Here is a 22,140-nt window from a genome sequence, read left to right as displayed (position 1 = left end):
ATCGCTCACCTGTTCGTTCGCTAGGGTGGTTTGTGTTCCTTCCCCTTTGTTCCTATTCTATTGAGTGTGCGGTCCCAGTTTCCTTCCCCCTACGTGGTGTCCAGGGAGCTCTCCCTGGCCCTCAAGGAGAGAAGCCCCGGGAGTTTCCTTTGTCTCTCTGTTGCTGCCCGCGTAGGTAGGAAGCCCCGGCTGGCGGCCTTTTCTGCCCTTGCTGGGGTGACTCATTCCGTGACCACCTGGCCTAACGGCAGCCTCGGCCGCGTGAAACCCCGGGCTGGGGGTGGGGGGCTGCCGGGAGGAACGGGGGGTATGTCCGCGGCGCGGGGCCGGTCTAGCCGGGGCCGCTCCTAGGGAAGCCGCGCGGCGTCCTCGTCAGAGCGCCCCTGGCTCCGGGGCGACGAGCCCCGCCCGGCCCGCGCTCGGCTTCCTGCGCGGCCCCGGCCCCGGGGGCGGCCCCGCCGGCGGCGGGCGGCGCTGGTTGGCCGGCGGGCGGGGCGCTCCCTCCCCCGGCCACATGGGCCGGGAGGCCGGGCCGGGCCGCCGCGCATGCGCCGGTCTCGCCGCGGGCCCATTGTTGGGCTGGGGCTGACGCGCGGGGCGGAGCGGGGGGAGGCGGGGGGCGCGGCTCGCGGCCGCCCCTGGGAGCCCCGCTGCCGCTGCTGGATGCGGGCGGCCGGCCGGCCGGCGAGCGGACAAAGGAGGCGGCGGCGGCGGCCAGGGAGAAGCGGGCGGCGGACTCCGAGCGCAGGCGGCGCTGTCCGCCCCGGGAGAAGGGGAGCCGCCCGCCGCTGCCGGCTGCCCGTGCCTCGGCTCGGCTCGGCTCGCCAGCATGCCCGGCTCCGTCTACCAGCCCGACGGCGGGGAGGCAGCCGGCTGCCCCGCGCCCTGCCTGGGGCTGCTGAGCGCCCCGCCGCCGCCGCCGCCCGGGCAGCCGGCGCACGAGGAGCCGCCGCGGCTGGAGCCCGAGCCGGAGAGAGGCGGGCAGCAGCCCCTGCCCGACCAGGAAGACGCGGCGGCCGCGCTGCGGTTTGCCCTGGACCAGCTCTCCATCTTGGGCTTGGAGGAGGCGGCGGCAGCAGAAGAAAGGGTGACTGAAGAAGGAGGAGTGGAGGAGGAGGAGGAGGAGGTGCTGGAGATTGGGGATGGAGGGCTGGACGACATGGACCACGGCTCAGGGCTGGACAGGGGAGTGGGGATGCTGGGGGGGCTGCCAATGCTGGATCCAGATGTGAGCCCCCCCACCTCCAGCACCACTTCCCCTCCAGATGTGTTCAGCAACTTTCACCCCCACCTGGGCCACCACCACTCCATCTTGGCTGAGCAGATGAGCATCATTGGAAGCAGAAAGAAGAGCGTGAACATGACTGAGTGTGTCCCTGTCCCCAGCTCTGAACATGTAGCGGAGATTGTGGGGAGACAAGGTAAACTCCAGCGGCCTTTTTTCCTTTTGTTTTGCCCATTGTCTGTAGTCTCCTCCCTCGCACCCCCTCAATTCCTCCACTCTATTATAGGCAGCTTTTCAGCTTTGATACCTTCAGGTAACACTCTATCTAAGATGGAGAAAGGAGGAGATGCAAGTCCATGGGACTGTAAAATAAGCCAAAGTATCTCTATATATGTCACTGAAAATATTCCCTCTATATGTACTGAGAGACTTTAATAGATCCTATATATATAATTAGTGTCTGAATAACTTGTCTTGGGAACCTGAAGACATTGGTAGATTTGGAGAGAAATGGAGACTCCTGTAGCTTAAATACTCCTGGGCCACTGCTCTGTACCACTATCTAGTTAGAATGGTGTTTGCCTGTCTTTTGGGGGAGACATGGCATGCACAGAAATGTGTGTTCTATGTTTTGGGTTTTTTTTTTTCCCCTTAGACACCTATGCCTGGGTAGTAACCAAAAATCCAGCAATCAGAAAGTATGAGATGCACTGGCCCATCCCAGTTTTTATTTGGGTCAGTTTTAGTCTTTGTTTCTTTGTGCTGGAGTGTGGAGTGGAAACTTTTTAGAAATAAAACCCTTCAAACTCTTTCTATAGAGACCCTTTTAATTCTATTTTATGAACAAGCCATCTCTCTGTGTGCCATTTTAAAATGACTCCACATTTGTAAATATTTTGCTAGAGTTTGCTGTTGTCTAAACTATATAGGCCTGCTACACACTTTGTATATTACATAGATACACACCCAGAAAGTTCTCATGTTTACTGGACTTCTCAAGTCTGTGGAAATAGACTATAAAGTCTAAATGGCTATGAAGTATATGAAAATACTTCCATTTATTTAATTGATTTCTCCCCTCTCCCACACACCCTCTTAAGGTAATATTTACTATCAGCCTTAATTGATCTCAGTTGGATTCTTAATTTCATCTACTAATTTAAAATATGTTAAACACTTGAGATATGAAGTAGCTGTGGAGGGGCGTAGGGATCCCTGACTGCAAAAAAAATCTGTCACAAAAGGACACAAGGGCACGCCTCAATGCTTGTGATACTTAGCTGGGTGTGTGCCGGGTGGGTTTTGTTTCTTTAAAATAAAAATATATTTTAGTCTTTAAAGTTACTTCTTAAAGAAAAACCCAAAATAAATAAAATGGGCATTTTTAGTGTCAAAAATCATTGTTGAGATCTGAGTCTTGCCTGTTTGCAAACTGACCTCCAGTGTATTTGGTCTGAGGTGCAGTCTTTCCTCCCTCGTCTTTCTGCCTTGACCCCTGACTATTGCTTCTCTTTGTAGGTGTGTGGCTCCTGATGATCATTTCATTTTAATGGATGGGATTTGTGGGGCCCTTGTGCATTTTTCATGGGTGGAAGTGGGGTAGTGTGGCAGCCCCATTGTTCTCTTTGTTAGCTAGAGCCATGCTGTGATTAGCATGATGACATCATACTCTCTGCTTCCCATTGGCCTGCTCCCAGAGCTCCAACCCACTTCCAGGCATACACAGTCCCAGTTTATACCAACTGCTCATGCTCAGCCTCAACTTTCTGTGGTTCCCTTTCTAGTATTGTAGGCTGTGCTGAGAGCTTGGAAGCAGCAAAAGGTGGGCGTGATCGCTGTAAGGATAGTACCTAGTTGACTGACTCCTGGGTAAGAGTACAGCAGGATCTCACTGCTTCTTGGCCAAGGCCACAGGAAGTATCAACTTAATCTCTGATCCAGCCTCTCTTGGGGGATAGATTCAATTATCTAGTAGGTCTTTTCTATCTCTTAACTGTTAGGATCCAAAACCAGAGTCCAGTGCCTATCAGTAACTCAGATTTACTGTGTCCTTGGGTGACTGAACTATAGAAAAGCCCCAGTCTCATCAACCCTTATTAAGTTAAACATGTATCTCTCCTTATGTTGCATGCTTCTAGTCCTCCAGGAAATACTTGGTGCAGAGGGAAGCCTGGATGCTTGTTGAACTCTGGGAACTGGTGTGGTTTATGCAAATACGCTGCAAGGGCATTAATAATCAATGTGATTTAGGAGTGGCATGCTGTGACGGAGAGAGCGCCCAGGAATAGCACGTACAAAGGCTGAAATGGGCTGGAAACTTGGTTCATAACACTAACAGACTGTAGTTGCTTCCACTATCCCCACCCATCGGGGTAAATAGTTAAATGCCTTTTAATTTTATATTTTCCTGTTTTTTCCTCTTTCCATGTTCCCTGTCTCCCCTGTCTCCCGGTTCTTCCAGGTAATTTGAGCCCGATTCATTTCTGCTCTGTGGTCCCTTGGTGTCACCTATCTTGGCATAAAGAGGTAGTAGAGCTGGCAGATTCAGCTCTTGAAGGATTCCCCCTGCACAAAGGAATTCCTAGGGTGCCATCAGGTTGGTGCTGCCCTGGCTGTGTGTCCCCCCATGGAGTGGTGTCGGGACATTTCCTGGGGAGAGGGGATGTAGCTATTCTCAACCACCAGAAAAGCCCTTGAGACAACTCGTGCAAATTAGGACTGTTTTGAGGCTGCTGCAACCTGCATCAGAGGTCAAACTGGATCTGACCCAGCCCCAGAATAGGGAAGGCACAAAGGTGACTTCACTTCCTCTTGGTCCTGCATCAAGCTCAGCTTGAGTGCGGAAATGAAATCAAGCCCTTCCCATTCACAGGTTGTCTGCTTGAAATTCTTGGCTCTGTGCAGGTCTGTCTTGTACCTTTCCCCAGACATGGGATCTAACTTTCTGCTGTGCTCTCAACACTTTTTGGGAAGTAAAAGTAGTGCTCTTGTGGTTTTTGAGGCCCCCTGTGCAAGTATCTCTGAGTGTTTTTTACCCCACCAGAAGGATGAGAGCTATGGTTTTAAATGACTGGGGCTTCTGTGCATAACTGCAGTGTCCTAAGAATCTTTTATGTCTGCCATGAAACTGGTGTGAAATACAAAGCTCCAGAATGAATTGGGTACCAAGATCCCTTGATCACTATGGACACGTGAATGTTAGTCCTTACAGTATACTTCTGTGTTAAAGTTCAAGTCTACTTAAGTAAGATGTCCCAGCAGATGACTTTTCACCCCAGTGAAGTAGTATTACCAATTAAGAGAAAGTAGCAGAGATCGATTGCCAGTGTTCTTTAGTACAGGTGTTCTCAAACTTTTTCTTTCTGAGGCCCCCCCAACAAGCTATAAAAACTCCACGGCCCACCTGTGCCACAACAACTGTCTGCATATAAAAGCCAGGGCCAGTGTTAGGGGGTAGCAAGCAGGGCAATTCACCGGGTCCCATGCCCCAGGGGGCCCCGCGAAGCTAGGTTGCTCAGGCTTTGGCTTCATCCCTGGGTTGGGGGCTTGGGGCCCTGGGCTTCAGCCCTATGCATTGCGGCTTCAGCTTTCTGCCCTGGGCCCCAGCAAGTCTAAGGCTGGCCCTGCTTGGCGGCCCCCCCAGAGGGCCTGAGACTCCTGGTTGAGAACCACTGCTTTAGTTCCTAGTCTGGGCTAAATTATTATAGGTAACTGATATCTTACCTGAGGGTGGAAAACCTGCTCTTTGCCTCAGTTTCCCTGTCTGTAAAATGGGGAATTATTTTGCCCATAGTCACACAGTGAGCCAGTGGCAGAAATGGAAATAGAATTGCTGTCTCCTAACTTCCCAGTCTGGCGAGCTGACCACCAGAAAACATGGTCTTAGTGCTGTTTATGCATTCCCATCTAACAGGTGAGGAAACTAAGACCAAGAAGTTAACTAACTTTTCCAGGGCCTGAAAGATTGTTTCTGAGCCAGGATGAGAATTTAAGTGTTACTGTCTCCTAGATCTCTGCTTGGACCACTAAACCACACCTCTATGGCTATAATATATTCCTCCTGTGTTAGAATTTCATGTTGTAAAGGTACTACCATCTTGGCTCCTAAATCAGTTGTAATAAGGAAAATGAGCATGAGGTTTAATGTGGGAAACACTTTGTTCCCAGGGATGTTTACAAGGATGAATTCACCATTGGCCCTTGCAGGCGTAGAGTGCAATGGAAGGGTCATGGGTGAAATCAGTTTGACCTAAGCAACCATTGGACATTTTTATCCACATCACACGCTCACTGTGCAGTCCAGAAAGATTCAGGGAAAAGTCCTGGACTTGGAGTGTTGCAGATCAGGATTGAGATGCATCAGCAGAGCAGGGGTTGGTGGGAGATCCCAGGGACTGAATAGCAGTGGGGGGTGGGGGAAGGGGCTGCACATCTGGATTGTGGTGCATCGGCAGAGCTTTTCACACAAGCTTTTTGGAGCAAGGACCATGCCTTCCTGTATGTATGAAGACCACCTAGCCCTTTGTGGGAGTAACTGGAACGCAGATACCAGCCTTTGGCTGTACTGTGTTTAGTTGCCTGGCTTCCGTAAGCACCAGACTGAAGTATTACAATAGACTGAATTCAGAGTAACAGCCGTGTTAGTCTGTATTCGCAAAAAGAAAAGGAGTACTTGTGGCACCTTAGAGACTAACCAATTTATTTTAGCATGAGCTTTCGTGAGCTACAGCTCACTTCATCAGATACATACCGTGGCGGTATGTATCTGATGAAGTGAGCTGTAGCTCACGAAAGCTCATGCTAAAATAAATTGGTTAGTCTCTAAGGTGCCACAAGTACTCCTTTTCTTTTTGCGAATAGACTGAATGTGAAAGACTTCAAGAGCCCCATTCTATTGGGCAGGTATTTTCCCATCAGAGTGAGTAACTAGCTACTTGTGTCAGTTCTGACCCATTAAATACATTGTTCACTGTGACTCCCCACCCTTCTTCCAAGTCTGTTAACCTTATTATTCCCTGGGACTTTCGGAAACCCACCGAGGCTGGCCTGGGCTGTGTAAAGCATCACATCTGCTCTGTCACCACAACTGGCTCTCATCAGCTGAGCTTAAAAAAAACACTGAGGTGTTCAGCAAAATGAGACCAAGCAACAACACGCACACACCCCCCCAGGGCAAGAGGCTGCTGAAGCGTTTTTGGTGAAGGTGCCCAGCGGCTGTGCCTGAGAGTGGGGAGCGTAGGCCCCTTCCCCTCTCCTCCGCATCCTTACTGCTTCGGATGTCACACGTCAATACCAAACGGCAGCTCAGCCCAGTGGGATTATGTTGTCATGCCTTTGCATGCAAACCCGTTCATGATTCTGGCCATGGGTGGGGCCGGCTCTGAGGAGCACTGTAGGGATTAATTGCAGTAATATGGTCTTCTTTCGAACCACCAAAAACCATAGCACTACTAATGAAATCACTGCTGCATCGGGGTGGGGTTACTGGAGCAGAGGAATTGATGGAGGTTACTGGTAGAAAAGGGTGAAATACGGCTGCTGTTTGACCTCACTCCAGGAGTCCCAGTAGTTCGAACACTGAGAACATGCTGTAAAGCCATGAGTCCCAACTTCACATGGGTAATGATGTATTGCTCTCACCCAGGCCTGCTAATGATCTTTCTTTTGTTTTACTCCCCTCTCTCCTTTCTGAGCCCTAATCTAGCTCTTCTCTCTGCCTTCACGCCCAGCATGTCAGATAAAAGGAGCATTTTATCATATTCTTTTATGTCAGTCTGAAATGCCCTTCCCAAATGTGTCTTCCCTTGGTCTGAGCTCAGGGCCAGAAATACCCTGTGCTATTACAGAGATCTCCACTCACTGCATTTTCTGGGTGCTAATCTTGGCTGACACTGCACTGCAAACCCCCCCTCCCCAGTAGCAAGTCTCAGAAGCCAGGTCAACTGACTTGGGCTTGTGCTACAGGGCTAGAAATAGCAGTCCAGATGTTCCTGCGTGGGTTCCGAAACCTGGCAAGGATGGTGGGTCTTGGCGCCCCAGCAGAAATGTTTACGCTGCTGTTTTTAGCTCCCCTAGAGTGACCCTGAGTCAGCTGACCCAGGCTCTGAGGGTCTGTCTACACAGCAAAGAAAAACCCATGGCTGGCCCATGCCAGCCGACTCCCACTTGCAGGGCTCGGGCTGTAGGGCCGTTTCATTGCTGTGTGGACTTCCTGGCTTGAGCTGGAACCCAGGCCCTGGGACCCTGCCACTTCACAGGGACCTAGAGCCCGGGCTCCAGCCCAAGCCCAAATGTCTGCACAGGAGTGAAACAGCCCTGCAGCCCGAGCCCAAGTCGGCTGGCCCAGGCCAGCCCTGGGTGTCTAGTAGCTGTGGGGACATACCACAGGCTTTTTCTGCAGTGTAGATGTATCCTGACTTTCTCCGCTGCAGCCTTAAGCAAGTGGCTCGGTCTCCCCACCTCAGCTTGCCCACCGTCTGGAGAAAGCACAGAGGTACAGTGCATGCCTGCCTTTCCCAGGGGTGGTGTCAGGATGAACCCATTACCATTCGCAGGGTGCTATGGAGCTGAAGAGGGCAATAGAAGTGCTAAGCGTGGTCGTTCTCCTCCTCTTCCTCTAGCCCCAGCCCTGGCGCCTCTTGGGCCAGCGTTGTTCTGTTCCACAAGGGATTGCAAGCTCTGTAATGCTGACGGTGGCGTGAGACCTTGGATCAGGGAAAGGAGGTGGGGACGTGCGTAGCAACTAAGCTTGAGCAGCCTCTTTCACCAGAGAGAACCCCTGTCCCAGGGGGCTAGTTGAGATGTGCTGGCCAGGGTGTTGCTAGAAGTTCCCAAGGGGCTGTCCCAGCCGCTAGTGCTGGAAACGTCTCTCGTTGGTAAGCCCTGCCCATTCTCAGACTTGCCTTTGTGCTGCTTGGGATGGCAGCACTGCAGGCTGGTCTGTGGTTGGCTCTCGGGGTGTGCTGGAGGGTAACTGCTGCGTGCCAGCCCCTGCCCGATGGATGCTAAAGTGGAGTCAGCTGGCTTCATACAGAGTCTTGTGGGACAGGAGCTACTGATGTGTGCTGAAGTGAAAGGAGGGGTAAGGTAGCGGAGACGGGCTTGGCCAGACCAAAGGCAGGAACAGAGAGACCCAGCTTTAGATGAATTCAGCAGCAGTATCACAGACCAAGGCAGAAAGGACCAGACCGGACCTATTTTCCCTCCTTGCAGTCCAGCTAACTTTCTGGTCCTGTGCTCTGTCCTCGGGGAGGCTGGGTCGGGAGCAGCCAGTAGCGTGGGGGTGATGTGCTTTTTTTTGTCCCACAGCCCAGCTCTGGCTTGCATTTGGGATGGGGTGGTGTGTGCTGCTGGTGAAGACAGAGCTCAGGCCGCCTGAATCCAAACAGTTCTTGCCTGTGTGACAGCACATATCCTGGATAGTGGGGGGTGATAAGCCCTGCAGTATGAATAAGTCAGTTACTTTCCTCAAGTCCAAGCCTGAGCCAAGAGCAGTAAACCCAGTGTGTGAATGCGGACTCTATGCTTACAGTGCAAAGAGGACTCTGATTTGGAGCAGTCCTGCAGCTGTGGCCCTGCTGTGCTAGCGAGGAATGTTGGGGAGGTAATATTTTCTACCCCGGTGGCACTTTGAAGTGAGAGACTCTTAATCCCCCTCTGGTTTCTCACCAACATCACCGCTGGTCAGTTTAGAGAGGCGATGGGCTCCAGCTGCTGCCCCACCCCGGCATTGGTGAAGTACTCCCCACTGAGAAGGAGCCCCAAGCATATCATGTGTCCTGCATCTCGTGGTGCTTTGTATAGCCCTGGTGACCTGGCCAGATTCCAGCTTGGGTAACTGCATTCTGCCTCTGCCGTGTTTCCACTGTTCCTCATTTCCTGTACTAAATGGATGGTAACTTCTTAACAGCGCACTGCAACGCTGCGCCATTTCCACCCCAGAGGTGGGTGCAGTTCATAAGTGGCTTCTGTGATTCTTTTGTGTGATTCTGTACATTAGCGTCTCCCTCTAAAGGGGATGAAAGGCAGTGTGTCAGCGTAAAATGATTATCACGATATATGTGCCTGCTATTGAAATGTAGCCATTCTGCCCCCGCAGCACGACCGGAGGGGACGTGGAGAGAGCAGCATGCCCATTTAAAATGACACGGAGGAATTTGGCCAAACAGCTGAGTATAAATGTCAGCAGGTGGCTGGGGCTTAGAAGGAAGGATTTCAAGAGGACCATCCCATTTCAACCAGTCTATTGAGTCCCCTTTGCTGGGTGGAGATGTGGGTGGGGGGCCAAGCTTGGATGCTTGAGGTTTGAATACAGCTAGAGCCACCTTCCCCCATCCTCCTCCCACCCCCCTGCACTGAGAAACGCTTCCGGATCCAGGACAGCACGTGCTTGATACTCAGTGGGACTAGAGCACATGCTTAAAGTTAAGCACCTATTTACATGCTGTCTGGATCAAGGCTTAAGTCAGGACTGAATATTTTCTATTAGGACCCTGAAGTGAAACGTAACCTATTGCAGTCGGAGATGAGAGAACCTCTCGGTGTGTTTGTCAACCAAGTGGGAGTGAATGGATGAGTTACAAACTGGAATGTCTCTGCGAATGGTTCCCCTGGGGGCTGAGCGAGATTAGCTTTTGTCTGGAATAGAAACGAGGATATAACTTTGTTGTTAGACTTGTAGCAAAGTTTGTGCCCTTCTCCTTCTCTCCCCCCACGGAATGATTGACCCCAACAAGCAGCACAGCCTTGTTCTGTGTTAATTCTGTACCGCAACGCAGCTCATCTGACCGAGCTCTCCGAGGCAGGGAGTGGCTTTTGTTCTGTTTGTACAGCGCCTCGCACAACGGGATCCTGGGCCAGGACTAGGGCTCTTAGGTGACATGCAAATACAAATAGTAAACACGCCACCTTTGGGAACGTTACTGGCCCCTCTACAGCTCTGATTGGCAGTTCTCCTTCTCCCTGTTTGGCCATTCAGACGTGTGGTCACCCTTTGGATCAGGGCTGTAGATACCACTCCCGCCCCAGTGGTTTTTCCAGACAGTACCGCTCCCCTCTGTCGTAGCTCTCTGGGGCTGTCCTGCCCATCTGCATCCCTTCCTGCCGTGCCTGAGTGCGCTGCTTTCCAGCCCTTGCCCTCTTCACACCTCTGCTGTCCTGTTCCATCCTTCGTGAACAAAGACCCCTTCCAGATACTGGTGCTCTCCCTGACATCCCAGCTGCCTAGGGCAGTGCAAGCTGCTACCTAGTAAGTGTCCCTGCATAGGAGACGGCATCCTTTCTGTACCGGGTCGGGATTCCTGAGTGTGCTAACAGATCTGTGGCTGCCCTCTACACAACTGTGGCCTGCACCGTTTCCCATTCCCCAGTGCTCTGTGTGTATGCTACAGTGTCGGTGCAATCCCCAGGGTGGCTTGGTTTCTGGCTGTTACTTAAATATACGTGTGTACAGGTTTTTGTTGTCTATTTTTTTTTTTTTAGGTTGGATCTGGCCTTGTAACTTGTAAATTACAAGCCACTCAGTCTGTCTGTCCAGGCCAGCCGTTCACCTCCTGCTGTGGCAGGCACCTTAGCAACTGATCCCCTGCACTGTGGGAGCTCCCTCTGAAACTCTTCTCTGGCTGTTTACTAGGGGCCTGATTCAGCACAGCACTGAAGCACATTCTTAAGCTCCATTGGAATCTAAGGCCTGGGCTGTACACAGATTTTATACTGATGTAACGGTGTCAGTTCGGAGTGTGGTTTATTTTGCCGGTGTAACTAAACTGGTAATGCCCTGTGTGGCTGCAGTTTCCCGTACAGGAATAAGCTGTACTGGTATAGCTTTGATACTAGTAGGCCTGCAGCCAGGGTAAGGGGCTGTACCACTTTAACTGTACCGGTCTAGTTTAAGCACTACACAAGATACTCGCTAGTAGCAACACACTCCCTTTTGCTGTGTTGCTCCTAAGCAGCTGTTGCTGTTACAGGCAGTTTCGTCTGACCAAAGGCAGCCTGCTTTTTCTGATACGTAAAATAGCTCCAGGACTTGCTAACAATCTGTAATTGCAACAGTGCAATGTGTCTTTTACTATTGCTACAGTGTTGCATTAGTGTACATACTGTACATTTTTAACCTGTGCTCTGTTCTGCATTTGTAGCCGACTCACATCTTGTAGCAGTAAAGCGGTACTCGTTGCATTAACGTTATAAAAGTATCAAGTTTTATTTTTATGTTTTGAAAACAATCAAACATCAACCATGATAACAAACACAGCCTCTTTGCTTTCACTTGTAAACATTTTTTATTCTCGCACTTAACTGTAACACTTTGTATGCACTGTAAGTCACTCTGGATATGGGCATCTGCTAAGCAAATAAATAATACTGTAATAACCTAAATTAAAGTATTATTCCATGTCAAAATGCATTCTGTTTATACAGTATCCGCTTGTAAATTAATTATGAATGGATAAACTCATTTCAGGTGAAAGAACTCTATTAATTTGTTTGCTTCTTCTCCGTCACAATTTGGATTTGAAGATGGAATTCAATGTCCCGAAGAGACCTGTAGACCCTGTCACGTAGTCCCCCTAGCTGCGAAAAGTGCCAAAGTTTGTTCAAAACCTTCAACAGCTTTAGAGTTGGTGGGGGTGGAACTTCATCAAAATCATCCTCACTCTCTTGATTATGATACGTTTCATGAACACAAGCTTGTTTCTCTGGCCTTGCTGCAGCTCAGTAATTCTTCCTCGGGCAGCTCTCCGATCGTGAGCAGATCCTCAGCCACAGCAGCTACTAAGTCCTCTTTTTCCATGTTGACTGGAAGTGGGACATCGTTCAGAGGGTCGACAAACTCTTCATCATCCTCGTCTCGCCCACCTTCCTCTAGCACAACAAATCTGCCTTTCCTGAAACAGTTGGAAATTGTTGTCAGCTTTACATCTTGTCATGCCTCAGCAACAGGATGAGCCAATGAGTTGAAGAAGGGAACGTGAAGGACCAACAAATACTGCTCCATTACCACTGTAACCAGGATCCGGATTATCCTGATTCGGTCTGCTGTTTGTGACCTTGGTTTCCAGGGTGTGCACACGGTGCATGACGAGAACGTAGCAGCATCGACCCTGTATGTTCTAGGGGTATCGCCCTCATCTCCCATGGCAGAGGTCCTGGGTTCAATCCTGGGTATGCCTGGTTGTCGGACTCCTTTAATAGGGAGGAAGGATGGTCCTGTAGTCAAGGCACTGGTCTGGGACCCAGGAGATCTGGGTTCAATTCCCTGCTTTTCCACAGAGACTGTGTGATTTGGGCAAGTCATTTCGTCCCTCCCCACCTCAGCATGGGATCTCTAAAAGGGGGTGATGGTGGTAACCTTGGACTGTGCTACACAGATGATCATCATGGTCCCTTCTGGCCTTAAAATGAATCTGTGAGTGCTCGCGCGTCAGCAGACCAGGCCCCAACCCCGTAACCTCTACGGCACTAATGAGTAGCCTTTCCCCAGCTCGTATTGATTTGCCCTGGGGATTAGATGCCTCCCACGTGCAGCAACAGTGTCATCCAGTGGCCACTAGAATTATTCAAAGAAGGGTATTTCCTGGTATTTCTTAAGGCATTAACTAGAGATCGATCTGGGTGGTGCTTGACTTGTGAAGCAGCTGTGTCCCTTTGGGATTTACCCTGGTGGTGATGGAAGCTCAGGTACATTGTACCTGTTCAAAGAGGGTGAGTTTTCCTACCGATCTCAGCATGAAATCTCCCATGGTGAGACCTTCTGCCTTAGCCAGAGGAGCAGAGTTTGGTTTTATTTTGGAGCAGTTGTATGAACTCTCCCCTCCGTTTTGCACCCAAAGGAAGCCCGGTAACAGCATCTGTTTCAATAGCCTCACAATACAAGCACCTCATTGGTGCAATGTGTGTGCTGGAGGCTAGCGTAATAAGAAGTGAAGAATGGCCCTCTTTCTGGGCCAGAATAATAGGCAGCCCTTTGATGCCAGGCCACAAAGCATTACTGGGAGCATGGCCAGCACATGTGCAAATACAGCAGCCCTCTTGCACCAGTGGCTGCCATTTTGGACTTTGGACCTCACTGAACCTTTCAGAAGCCCCTGGTTATTTTAATGCTCCCAAGAAACATGAGAGATGTTTTTAAGGGAAACACTTCAAATCCCAGATGTGAGAATCGTGCACTGGACTCCGAGCCCCACTGCAGATCCACCAGGCTCCCTTCCTTTACAGTACCAGCTTTAACCCTGCATTGATTGTGAGCCTGATTCTTCCCTGCTGTCACATTCGCTTTGCACAGGTGTAAGTAAAGCACTGCCAGATCCCAATGGCAGTATTTTACACACACTTTGCACAGGCGTAAGTGACTGCACGAGATGTCCGGTGGTGAAGAACCAGTCCTATATCTCATAGCAGAGGAATGCCCAGTCAGTGTGTTATATATAAAATACACACTGTTAAAATAACATTGCCGGCCTTACTGACAGGTGCACTATCCTGTTCACAACAGGCTTTGTGTATGGAAAGCAGGCAGCATAAAGGATGAAAAGTGAATCATAGAATCATAGAAGATTAGGGTTGGAGGAGACCTCAGCAGGTCATCTAGTCCAATCTCCTGCTCAAAGCAGGATCAACACCAGCTAAATCAAATGTTGCTGATCAAAGACCTTGGGCCTGATTTGAAACCCTCATGGCTTCAGTTGGCTTTGGCAGGAGCTGGGGGTGTTCACCGCCTCTGCAAACCAGGTTGTTCGGTGCCTCACAGATGAGAACAGAGCAGCGGGTGACTACCGCCTGCCTTCCCTTGTGCCGTTCAGCTGATAGCTCCTGCCAGGAGACCCCAGAACCCTGATCTCTGCTGAATGAAGTGATTCAATTGTTTTGATCCAGATTCACCCTGGTGTAGCTTCAGTGGCGTAACAGCCGGGATGCATCTCCCTTTTAACATTTTGGATCAGCTTCGTACTAAAGGGTGCAGTGAGACCGTTAATGGTTTTGGATTTGAAAAGTTCTTACTGAAATTCCTGGCCCAAAGCTCTGTGTGCCCTTTGAACTCTCCGCTCTCCTCTTTCTAGGGGATTGAGTCCCAGAACTTTCCTCTTTTTTGCTACTGCATTTCATTTCCTGGCAATCTGTTTGAGTTGCATCCTTTCCCTGATGGAGGCAGAGAAAGGGAAATGCGTGGAGAGAGAACCCTGGCAGGATCATTAGCGTAATGAGACTTGAAGGTGGGTAGGAAACTTCCTTCAATGTAACAGTGTGGCCAGCAACACGTCAGCCTAGAAGTGTAGATGCATTTTTATCAATGAGATGGATGCATTGAGGCAGAGCTACTGTACAGATGCACCAGCCATCTTGACGTGGTAGGCTCATTTCCATGTTAATACATAGCTGTCTCACAACAGTGCTGAGAACTGACTCCTAGGAGCAAAGCAAACAGCGTGTGTATGTAGTCCTTCCCTGTGGCCGGTGAGAAAGGCAGAAGGCTCCTCGTTTCATTGCAGGCTTTGTGCCAGGCTCCCCCACCTCTCTCCTTGAGCAGGTTACTATACACTGTGAGATTCCAATGAGCACGTTACTCGAGAATGCCAGAGACGTGAGTCTTCCTCCAAACCCAGGAGTAACAAAAGCCCGAGGATACTCAGCCCTGAGTTAGCACTCTGCCAGCTGTGCCTCTTGAAGGCAGCATGATCGAGTGGTCCCAAAATGGGACAGGGAGTCAGGCAACCTGGGTTCTGTTCCTAACTCTGTCACTTATTTGCTGTGTGACTTTGGGCAAAGTCTCTTAACCTATCTGCTCCTTTCTTTCCCCGTAATAAACGGAGGAGAGTTTGTTGGTGGCAACTGCTTTGAGATCTTCCGGTTAAAGCAGCTGCTTGTAGGCCTGATGGTTCACCTCCATGGCCAGAGTGTTACCCTCATCTCACAGAGGTGGGAACTGGGACCCACAGCAGGAAATGGCTGGCCGCAGGGGAGACAGCTCGTGAGTGACACAGCCAGGCAGGTAATTCAGGAGTCCCAGACCCACTTAAGCAGACTAAACCAGGCCGCACTGACCAACCCATAAATATACTCACCCAGCAGGCTACTAAATGAGTCGTGTCCTTGCAGCCCCTAGCCACAGATATACCCACCCATCCCTAAATTAGTCCCAAAAAAAACCCCACCAACAAAAGACAAATATTTTTCAATTGACATTCATCTTTCTGTGTGCTCTGACCACGGCGCGGCGCTTCATGATTCTTATGGTGCCTCCCGAAGGCTGGCAGACAGAGTCCAGTGGGCTGCGAGAGGGGATGAACTCAGGTGTGTCCTCCTGTCTGAGCCCAGAAACGCAGCCCTGTGGCCATTCTGGCCGATCACACCTGGCGTGCCGTGGGTGAGAGAGAGATCCCCTTGAAACGACGCTAACAGGGCCCCCGGGCAATTAATCTTCACTCCTTTTATCAGGGAATATCATCGGCCAGTTGGCTCCCCTGACTGAGCAGCTTCCGTAAGTAAAATCCAGCCTCATCTGTTGGTTAGGTTTTCTTTCTCCTCACTCCCTTCTGCTCCCCCTCCCCCCAACCAAAAAAAATTCACATCTGGGTGGGTGGGGAATACCCCAACATGCCAAGCATCAGCCCCCTGCTGTGTGCAGCAGCTGACATACCAAGCCCTCCGAATGGCGCTGGAGGGGGATGTGAGGAGGAAAGAGCCTGGCATAGCCATAACTCGCAGGCAGTCAGCTGCATCTAATCCTGAACTTGTGCTGAAACCAGTGTTAACTCTGCTGTAATGTGGGGATCTGCTATAGGTCACGCTAAGCAGACTTAGCCACAGGCCAGGGCTGGAACGTGCCTTAGGCATACAAGTGACTTTTGGGCTCCAAATCTGCATGTTGCCAGCCCAAGAGCTACATTCTATGCAGTGAGCAGGTTTGCTTCTCTGCTTTATTTGCCGTCTTTTGTAGCACCTCCAATGACAGATCTGCAGTGGAGCCCCTTTTTGTCTGCTCCACTCCAAGACTTAGGGAGATCCCAGGGTAGTGACTCTGGGCAGTGCCAGACTTAGAGACTGAGAGACCACAGGGTCTGTCTGAGTCCAGCAGACTCAATACAGAATCCCCTTTACATTCTGTGCAGCAAAATTCAGTTGTTCTCTGAACACTACAAGTTGCTGGGTGCTTTAATACAGTCAAGATCTTAGGCCACAATCCTTTCAAAGGCTCCATCTGCCTGTAGAATTACCGCCACGTGGAATCCCATGGCCATCTCTGGGTCTCCACGTGGGAGTAACTGTAGTTGAGCTCTTCTCCTAATGGAGGAGGCCCAGGAGAGTGGCATACATCTCTTTCCTTACTCACCCTGGCAAGCTTAGGAAATATCCGCACCGCGGCTAGTACCACAGAGTCTTGACTGAGGCCTTGTCTACACTGAAAAATTAGCCCCAATGGAAACTCTCTCGATTTAGTCCTCCTGATGCAAACCCCAAACGTAGCCACGTTGCACCAACACCAAGTAGGGGTTGCTTTCTCTGCTGAAGCACCATTGGGGTAACACCAGCATAAGCCCCTTTGTGCCAGCTCAGCCCTGCGTATGTCAGAAAGGTTGCATCAATGTAACTGCATCAGTGTGGTCACACCAGTTTGAATATCCTTCATGCGGACAGGCCTAGAATGAAGCTTTATACAAAGTTGTGCCAGAGGAGCATAGTGATACCGTATGTCATCACCGTAGTATCGGAGCACCTTCCAGTTGTGCATTGAGCAACATGACCATACACGTCACGTGGTCTTTCTCGCCTCCTCTCCCCAGGAGGAGAAGCATGTGCAGGATTGTGTCTTGTTCTGGTAGAATTTTTTTTTTTTTAAATATACATGTTGTTCTCTATTGACGTTAGAGAAGCCAGGTCAAAGAAATGCACCCGGCACTGGGAGCGGAAGGTTTGTGATGGTCCTTCGTTCCTGGGGAAGTTCATTCCACAATCTCGGACCAGCCCCCGAGAAAGTTCTGTTCCCCCACACAGATGAGCTGATGTCAGAGTCTCCCATAGGACCAGAGAAATGCAGTTGTCAGCTACAACGAGCAAAGCTGTTGACCACAGGTGTCATCCTGGAGTTTGTCATGATGTAGGCTTTGGGAAAGCATAGCAGCCACCCAATATGGCCTTCTTGATTGGCCATTGATGGGCTTCTCAGTCTAGGTTCTGTGCATGATCTCCACAGCTGTGGAGTCTTCTCGGGGCTTTTCAAAACTACTCCCCCACTCCTTTCTCATCCTCCATTGACGACATCTGGTCCCCAAGCTCCTTTCCAAGCTCAGAACAACTGGTTGGGTCCCGGGCTTTAGTGACACCTTGATGCTCTTGTTTCAAATGTAACTCATTTCCCTTGTTGGCTTCTTCAGAGTTGAATGTATTTAACCACTGTGAGAGAGCTCCCGTTCGATAGGTTGAACCCCGGTTATTCACACAAATGACTAGGAGACCCCTTTGTGAATGACTGGCTGAATTTTGCAAGTGATGAATGAATGTGATCAAAAAGCAAGGATTTAGCATCTAAAAATGCATTCTGCTTGCTCATTTTGACAATTTTCAATTTTAATTTTCTGTGACACTTAATGCCCTTGTCAGTGTGCAATGGTATACTTCCTAAATGCAGCCACGACCTGACTACAGCCTCTTTGTGGGGATGTGGTGAAAGGAGGCCAATTTCATATGCAGATTACTACGGTTCTACAAAACCTAAACCTTGGACCTGGCCCAGTGGTTAGGGGTCTAGCCTGGGCTGTGGGAGAGCTACGTTCATGCCCCTGCTCCTCCACAGACTGTCTGTATGATCTTGGGCACATCAATGTCTCTCTGTGCCTCAGTTTCCCACCTGTACAATAGCACTGCCGTGCCGCACCTGGGTTCTGTGAGGACAGATACCTTGAAGAATGTGAGAAGGCCTGTCACTACAGTGATGTGGGGGACATATGCCTTACATAGGTTGATACCTGCCTGACAAGGTCCTTCTAACTTATCTCATGGTGTTATCAGTATTTACTGGTGACTCTCTTGGACTGTCTTTTTGTTCTGTGTTTGTACAGTGCCTGGCATGATGGGCTTCTGGTCCATGACTGGGGCTGCTAGATGCTGCTGCAGTACAGTTGATTAATAATGTTTTGGGTTAAACCAAAGCTTGGGAAGGCACAGAGGATGTGGGCTACTCTGCCTTGGTGATTGGGAACGAAGGGCAGGAAACCAGCCTGGTCTCTAGATTTAGAATGTGTCACTTGTGTGAATTTTGTTACAAAAAGTTATTAGAGTGCAGGTGGAGCGAACACAAATAGGGCATAGCGGGACTGTAGCTACCGGAAAGGTATCTCCAGAGCGGGTTCTGATCGGCGTTAAGGAGTTACTGGTTGTATTCCAGTAGCCTCTGGAGGCCCCAGCTGAGATCAAGGCCCAGTTGTGCTAGGCACTCTACACACACGCAGTGAGAGACGCTCCTTGCTATGAAAAGCTCATGGTATACATAGACAAGATGGACAACAGGTGAGAGGGAAAACAGAGGCACGGAGCGGGGAAGTGACTTATCCAAGGTCGCTTAGCAGGTTGGTGGCAGAGTTGGGAGTAACACCCAGGTCTTCTGAGTCCTAGGCCGATGCCCCATCCACTAGACCAGTGGCTCTCGGCCTTTCCAGATGACTTTACCCCTTTCAGGAGTCTGATTTGTCTTGTGTACCCCCAAGTTTCACCGCACTTAAACACAACTTGCTTACAAAATTGGATCTAAACATACAAAAGTGCCACAGCGCACTGTTACTGAAGAATTGTTTCCTTTCCCCTTTTTACCATATAGTTATAAAATAAATCAACTGGAATATAAATGTTGTACTTACAATTCAGTGTGTAGATAGAGAGCAGTAGAAATAAGCCATTGTCTGTATAGTTTTATTTTGTACTGACCTCACGAGTGCTTTTTATGTTGCCTGTTGTAAAACTAGGCAAATCTCTAGATGAGTTGATGTACCCCCTGGAAGAGCTCTGTGAACCCCCAGGGGTACATGTACCCCTGATTGAGGACCACTGGTCTAGACCACTCTGCCTGGTCCAGAGACTTTCGAGCCAGAGCTGCATATATAGGCCCTTAGCTCAGCCCCTAACTAACAGACCCCCTCCTCTGGGACTCCTAGTGGACACATTCCCTGTCTTCCATTTTGAATTCTTCCTCCAGGCAGAAACGAGTGAATTTTTTAGACCAAAAGCAAAGGAAGAAGGGAAGAAATTCTCTGTGTGCGTGCGCGCGGACAGGGGGTCTCAATGGGGCCACGACGAGAGGCTAACAGTAATACACATGCTAATAAGGCAAACTGAAGAAATAAAAGGTGGACATGGCAGATGGGGGGGGCGTGAGAGGGGGTTCTGCTTCTGTTCAGCCTGCCTGGTCTCTGTTTAGACACACACACACCCCCATCCCCATCCTGGGGGGAGACCTCCGGCTCCAAATAAAGGAAGCACTGGGATGTAAAAAAAACCAGAAGGGTCATTTCTCTGCACCTTCTCGAACCTGCCCCTGAGATAAAAGTAACTTCTGTGCCTGCTTCCTCACTTCCTTCCAATCCATCTCCAAGGGGGAAGGCCACCACCTAGGGCTGCTGTAACTATTCACTTGGGCACGTGTGTCTGTCTCAGTCCCCTTGACCTTGTCCCCACCTCTCTGCCCAGGGTGCACACATACTCCCCTTTTTCTTCTGGGTTCACCTGTTGCCTCACTCCTTGATAAGGAGCTCTCTGGGGCAGGGACCATCTGTGTCGTGTTTGCATGATGGGGCCCTGATCCCTGGTTGGGATCCTGAGGTCCTGCCCCAGTGGACATGACGATGAGGGGTCAGCAAGCCTGTGTGTTTCATGCTAGCGCATACCATTCACCAGAACTCAGGAGTAACTTCCTGGTTGTGAAGCGTGAGGCTTCTCCTCTCAGAAGGTTTCCCTGTTGTAGGTGTGAATTCAGTGGAAACAATTGCATTGCCTCAGGTCTGCTGGCTTCCCGGCCCTCCTTATAACACGAGCAGCAGGGTGCGCTTGGTTCCCAGCTTCAACCTGGGCCTGAACGTGTCGCTTTTCTGTCTCCTTTTCATTCCAGGCTGTAAGATCAAAGCCCTGCGTGCTAAAACCAACACCTACATCAAGACGCCAGTCAGAGGAGAGGAGCCCATCTTCATCGTGACTGGGAGGAAAGAGGATGTGGAAATGGCCAAGAGGGAGATCCTCTCGGCTGCTGAACACTTCTCCATGATCCGAGCAACTCGCAACAAGGTCAACGGCCTGACGGGAACCGTGCAGGGTCCCCCCAACCTGCCAGGGCAGACCACCATCCAGGTGAGAGTCCCCTACCGTGTGGTGGGCCTGGTGGTGGGGCCCAAGGGGGCCACCATCAAGAGAATCCAGCAGCAGACGCACACGTACATTGTCACGCCGAGCCGAGACAAAGAGCCCGTCTTTGAGGTGACGGGGATGCCCGAGAACGTGGACCGGGCCCGGGAGGAGATTGAAGCCCACATCACCATGAGGACAGGCTCCTTCATAGACGTCAACGCAGACAACGACTTCCACTCCAATGGCACCGACGTCTGCCTCGACCTGCTGGGCAGCACGGCCAGCCTGTGGGCCAAAGCCCCCAACCCTGCCCGCAGGCCCTCGGCCGGCCTTCGCAACGACAGCCTGAGCTCCCTGGGCAGCACCTCCACCGAGTCCTACTATGGTGGCCGGGTGGCCGACGCCAGCCCCACCAGCCCGTACAGCACCAGCAGCGGCTTCAACTTCAGCGAGCCCCAGGCGCCACCGCTCAGCTCCGAAGACGCTGACTTCGGCTTTGATTTCCTGGCCCTGGACCTCACCACACCCACCACCATCTGGTCTCCCTTTGAGCGCTCCAACCCCCTGCAGGCCTTCAGCAGCTGCTCCTCCATCAACGGCTCGCAGAGACGTAACAGCAGCATCAGCGGGACAGCCACGCCCCGGCACTCCCCGACCCTCCCAGAGAGCAGCGTTGCCCTGGACCACCCCCTAGCCCGCCGCATCCAGAGCGACCCGGTCAGCACCTTGTCCTGGCTGCCCACCCAGGGCTCGCTCTCCTCCTTCTCCAACAGCACAGGTTACTCCTCCTCCTCTTCCCTGCCGGGCAGCATCTCCGGGACCTCAGGCTCCCCCACAGATTCCAGCAGCTCTGACGGGCACCGGAAGAGCTCCCGGGAGTGCATGGTGTGTTTCGAAAGCGAGGTCATTGCTGCCCTGGTGCCCTGCGGCCACAACCTCTTCTGCATGGAGTGCGCCATCCGCATCTGCGGCAAAGCCGAGCCGGAGTGCCCTGCCTGCCACACCCCAGCCACTCAAGCCATCCACATCTTCTCCTAGCTGTCCATCCGGAGTCCGATCGGATGGGCCACCCCCCCCCCCACCCCTACCCCTCTCCCTACAACTCAGCTTTTTAAGAACTTTTAACTGTTTAAATCAACCTTTTTATTTAAGGGATTGGATTGGGACTGCGGGTGGGGAGGGTGAAAGACGATGTTTCTTGCTGGGTAGAAAGCTGGAGAGGAAGATCATGGGGGGGGGGAGGGGGGAAGAAGGGACAAGGAAAATGACAGGAAAGAGGGGTGTGAAATAGCAGAAGGGAGAAAAAAAATCAAATGTTTACAGAATAGCTTTAACTCTGAACCCAGGTGTGGAAGCTGGGGAGGAGAACGAGCAGCTGTTCTTCAACAGTTCTTTCCAAATAACAGTATTCAGTTTGCAAAGTGAAATAAACAGAAAGAAAAGGTCCGGTTGCACTTTTTATTTAGGACACACAAGGGTTGTCTTTATTTTTTTAAAAGCATTTTATTATTATTATTATTATTATTATTAATGTTTTGGGTTTTTATATGTAGTTATTTTTTTGGACGGTTCTGGCCGGTTCTCTA

At 50.8% G+C, this 22,140-nt stretch overlaps 1 protein-coding gene across 1 annotated transcript; it reads left to right on the top strand.

The window, feature by feature from the left end:
* The first annotated feature begins 654 nt into the window (after nt 1-654).
* MEX3D (mex-3 RNA binding family member D) lies at nt 655-21,656 on the top strand. Its single transcript, XM_077805375.1, has 2 exons — nt 655-1,421; nt 20,322-21,656. Exons 1-2 carry the CDS (start codon nt 830-832, stop codon nt 21,590-21,592), a joined length of 1,863 nt encoding a protein of 620 aa, XP_077661501.1. The 5' UTR covers nt 655-829; the 3' UTR covers nt 21,593-21,656.
* Nucleotides 21,657-22,140: the final 484 nt, after the last annotated feature.

The sequence above is a fragment of the Eretmochelys imbricata genome, chromosome 25 (assembly GCF_965152235.1).
Source record: "Eretmochelys imbricata isolate rEreImb1 chromosome 25, rEreImb1.hap1, whole genome shotgun sequence".
NCBI lineage: Eukaryota > Metazoa > Chordata > Testudines > Cheloniidae > Eretmochelys > Eretmochelys imbricata.
This window is presented reverse-complemented; position numbering and strand designations above follow the sequence as displayed.

Excerpts from the sequence above, each read along its gene's own strand:
- MEX3D (XM_077805375.1), top strand. The coding sequence starts at position 830 with ATGCCCGGCTCCGTCTACCAGCCCGACGGCGGGGAGGCAGCCGGCTGC. Across the intron at positions 1,422-20,321 it reads GGAGATTGTGGGGAGACAAG|GCTGTAAGATCAAAGCCCTG; the intron begins GTAAACTCCAGC and ends TTTTCATTCCAG.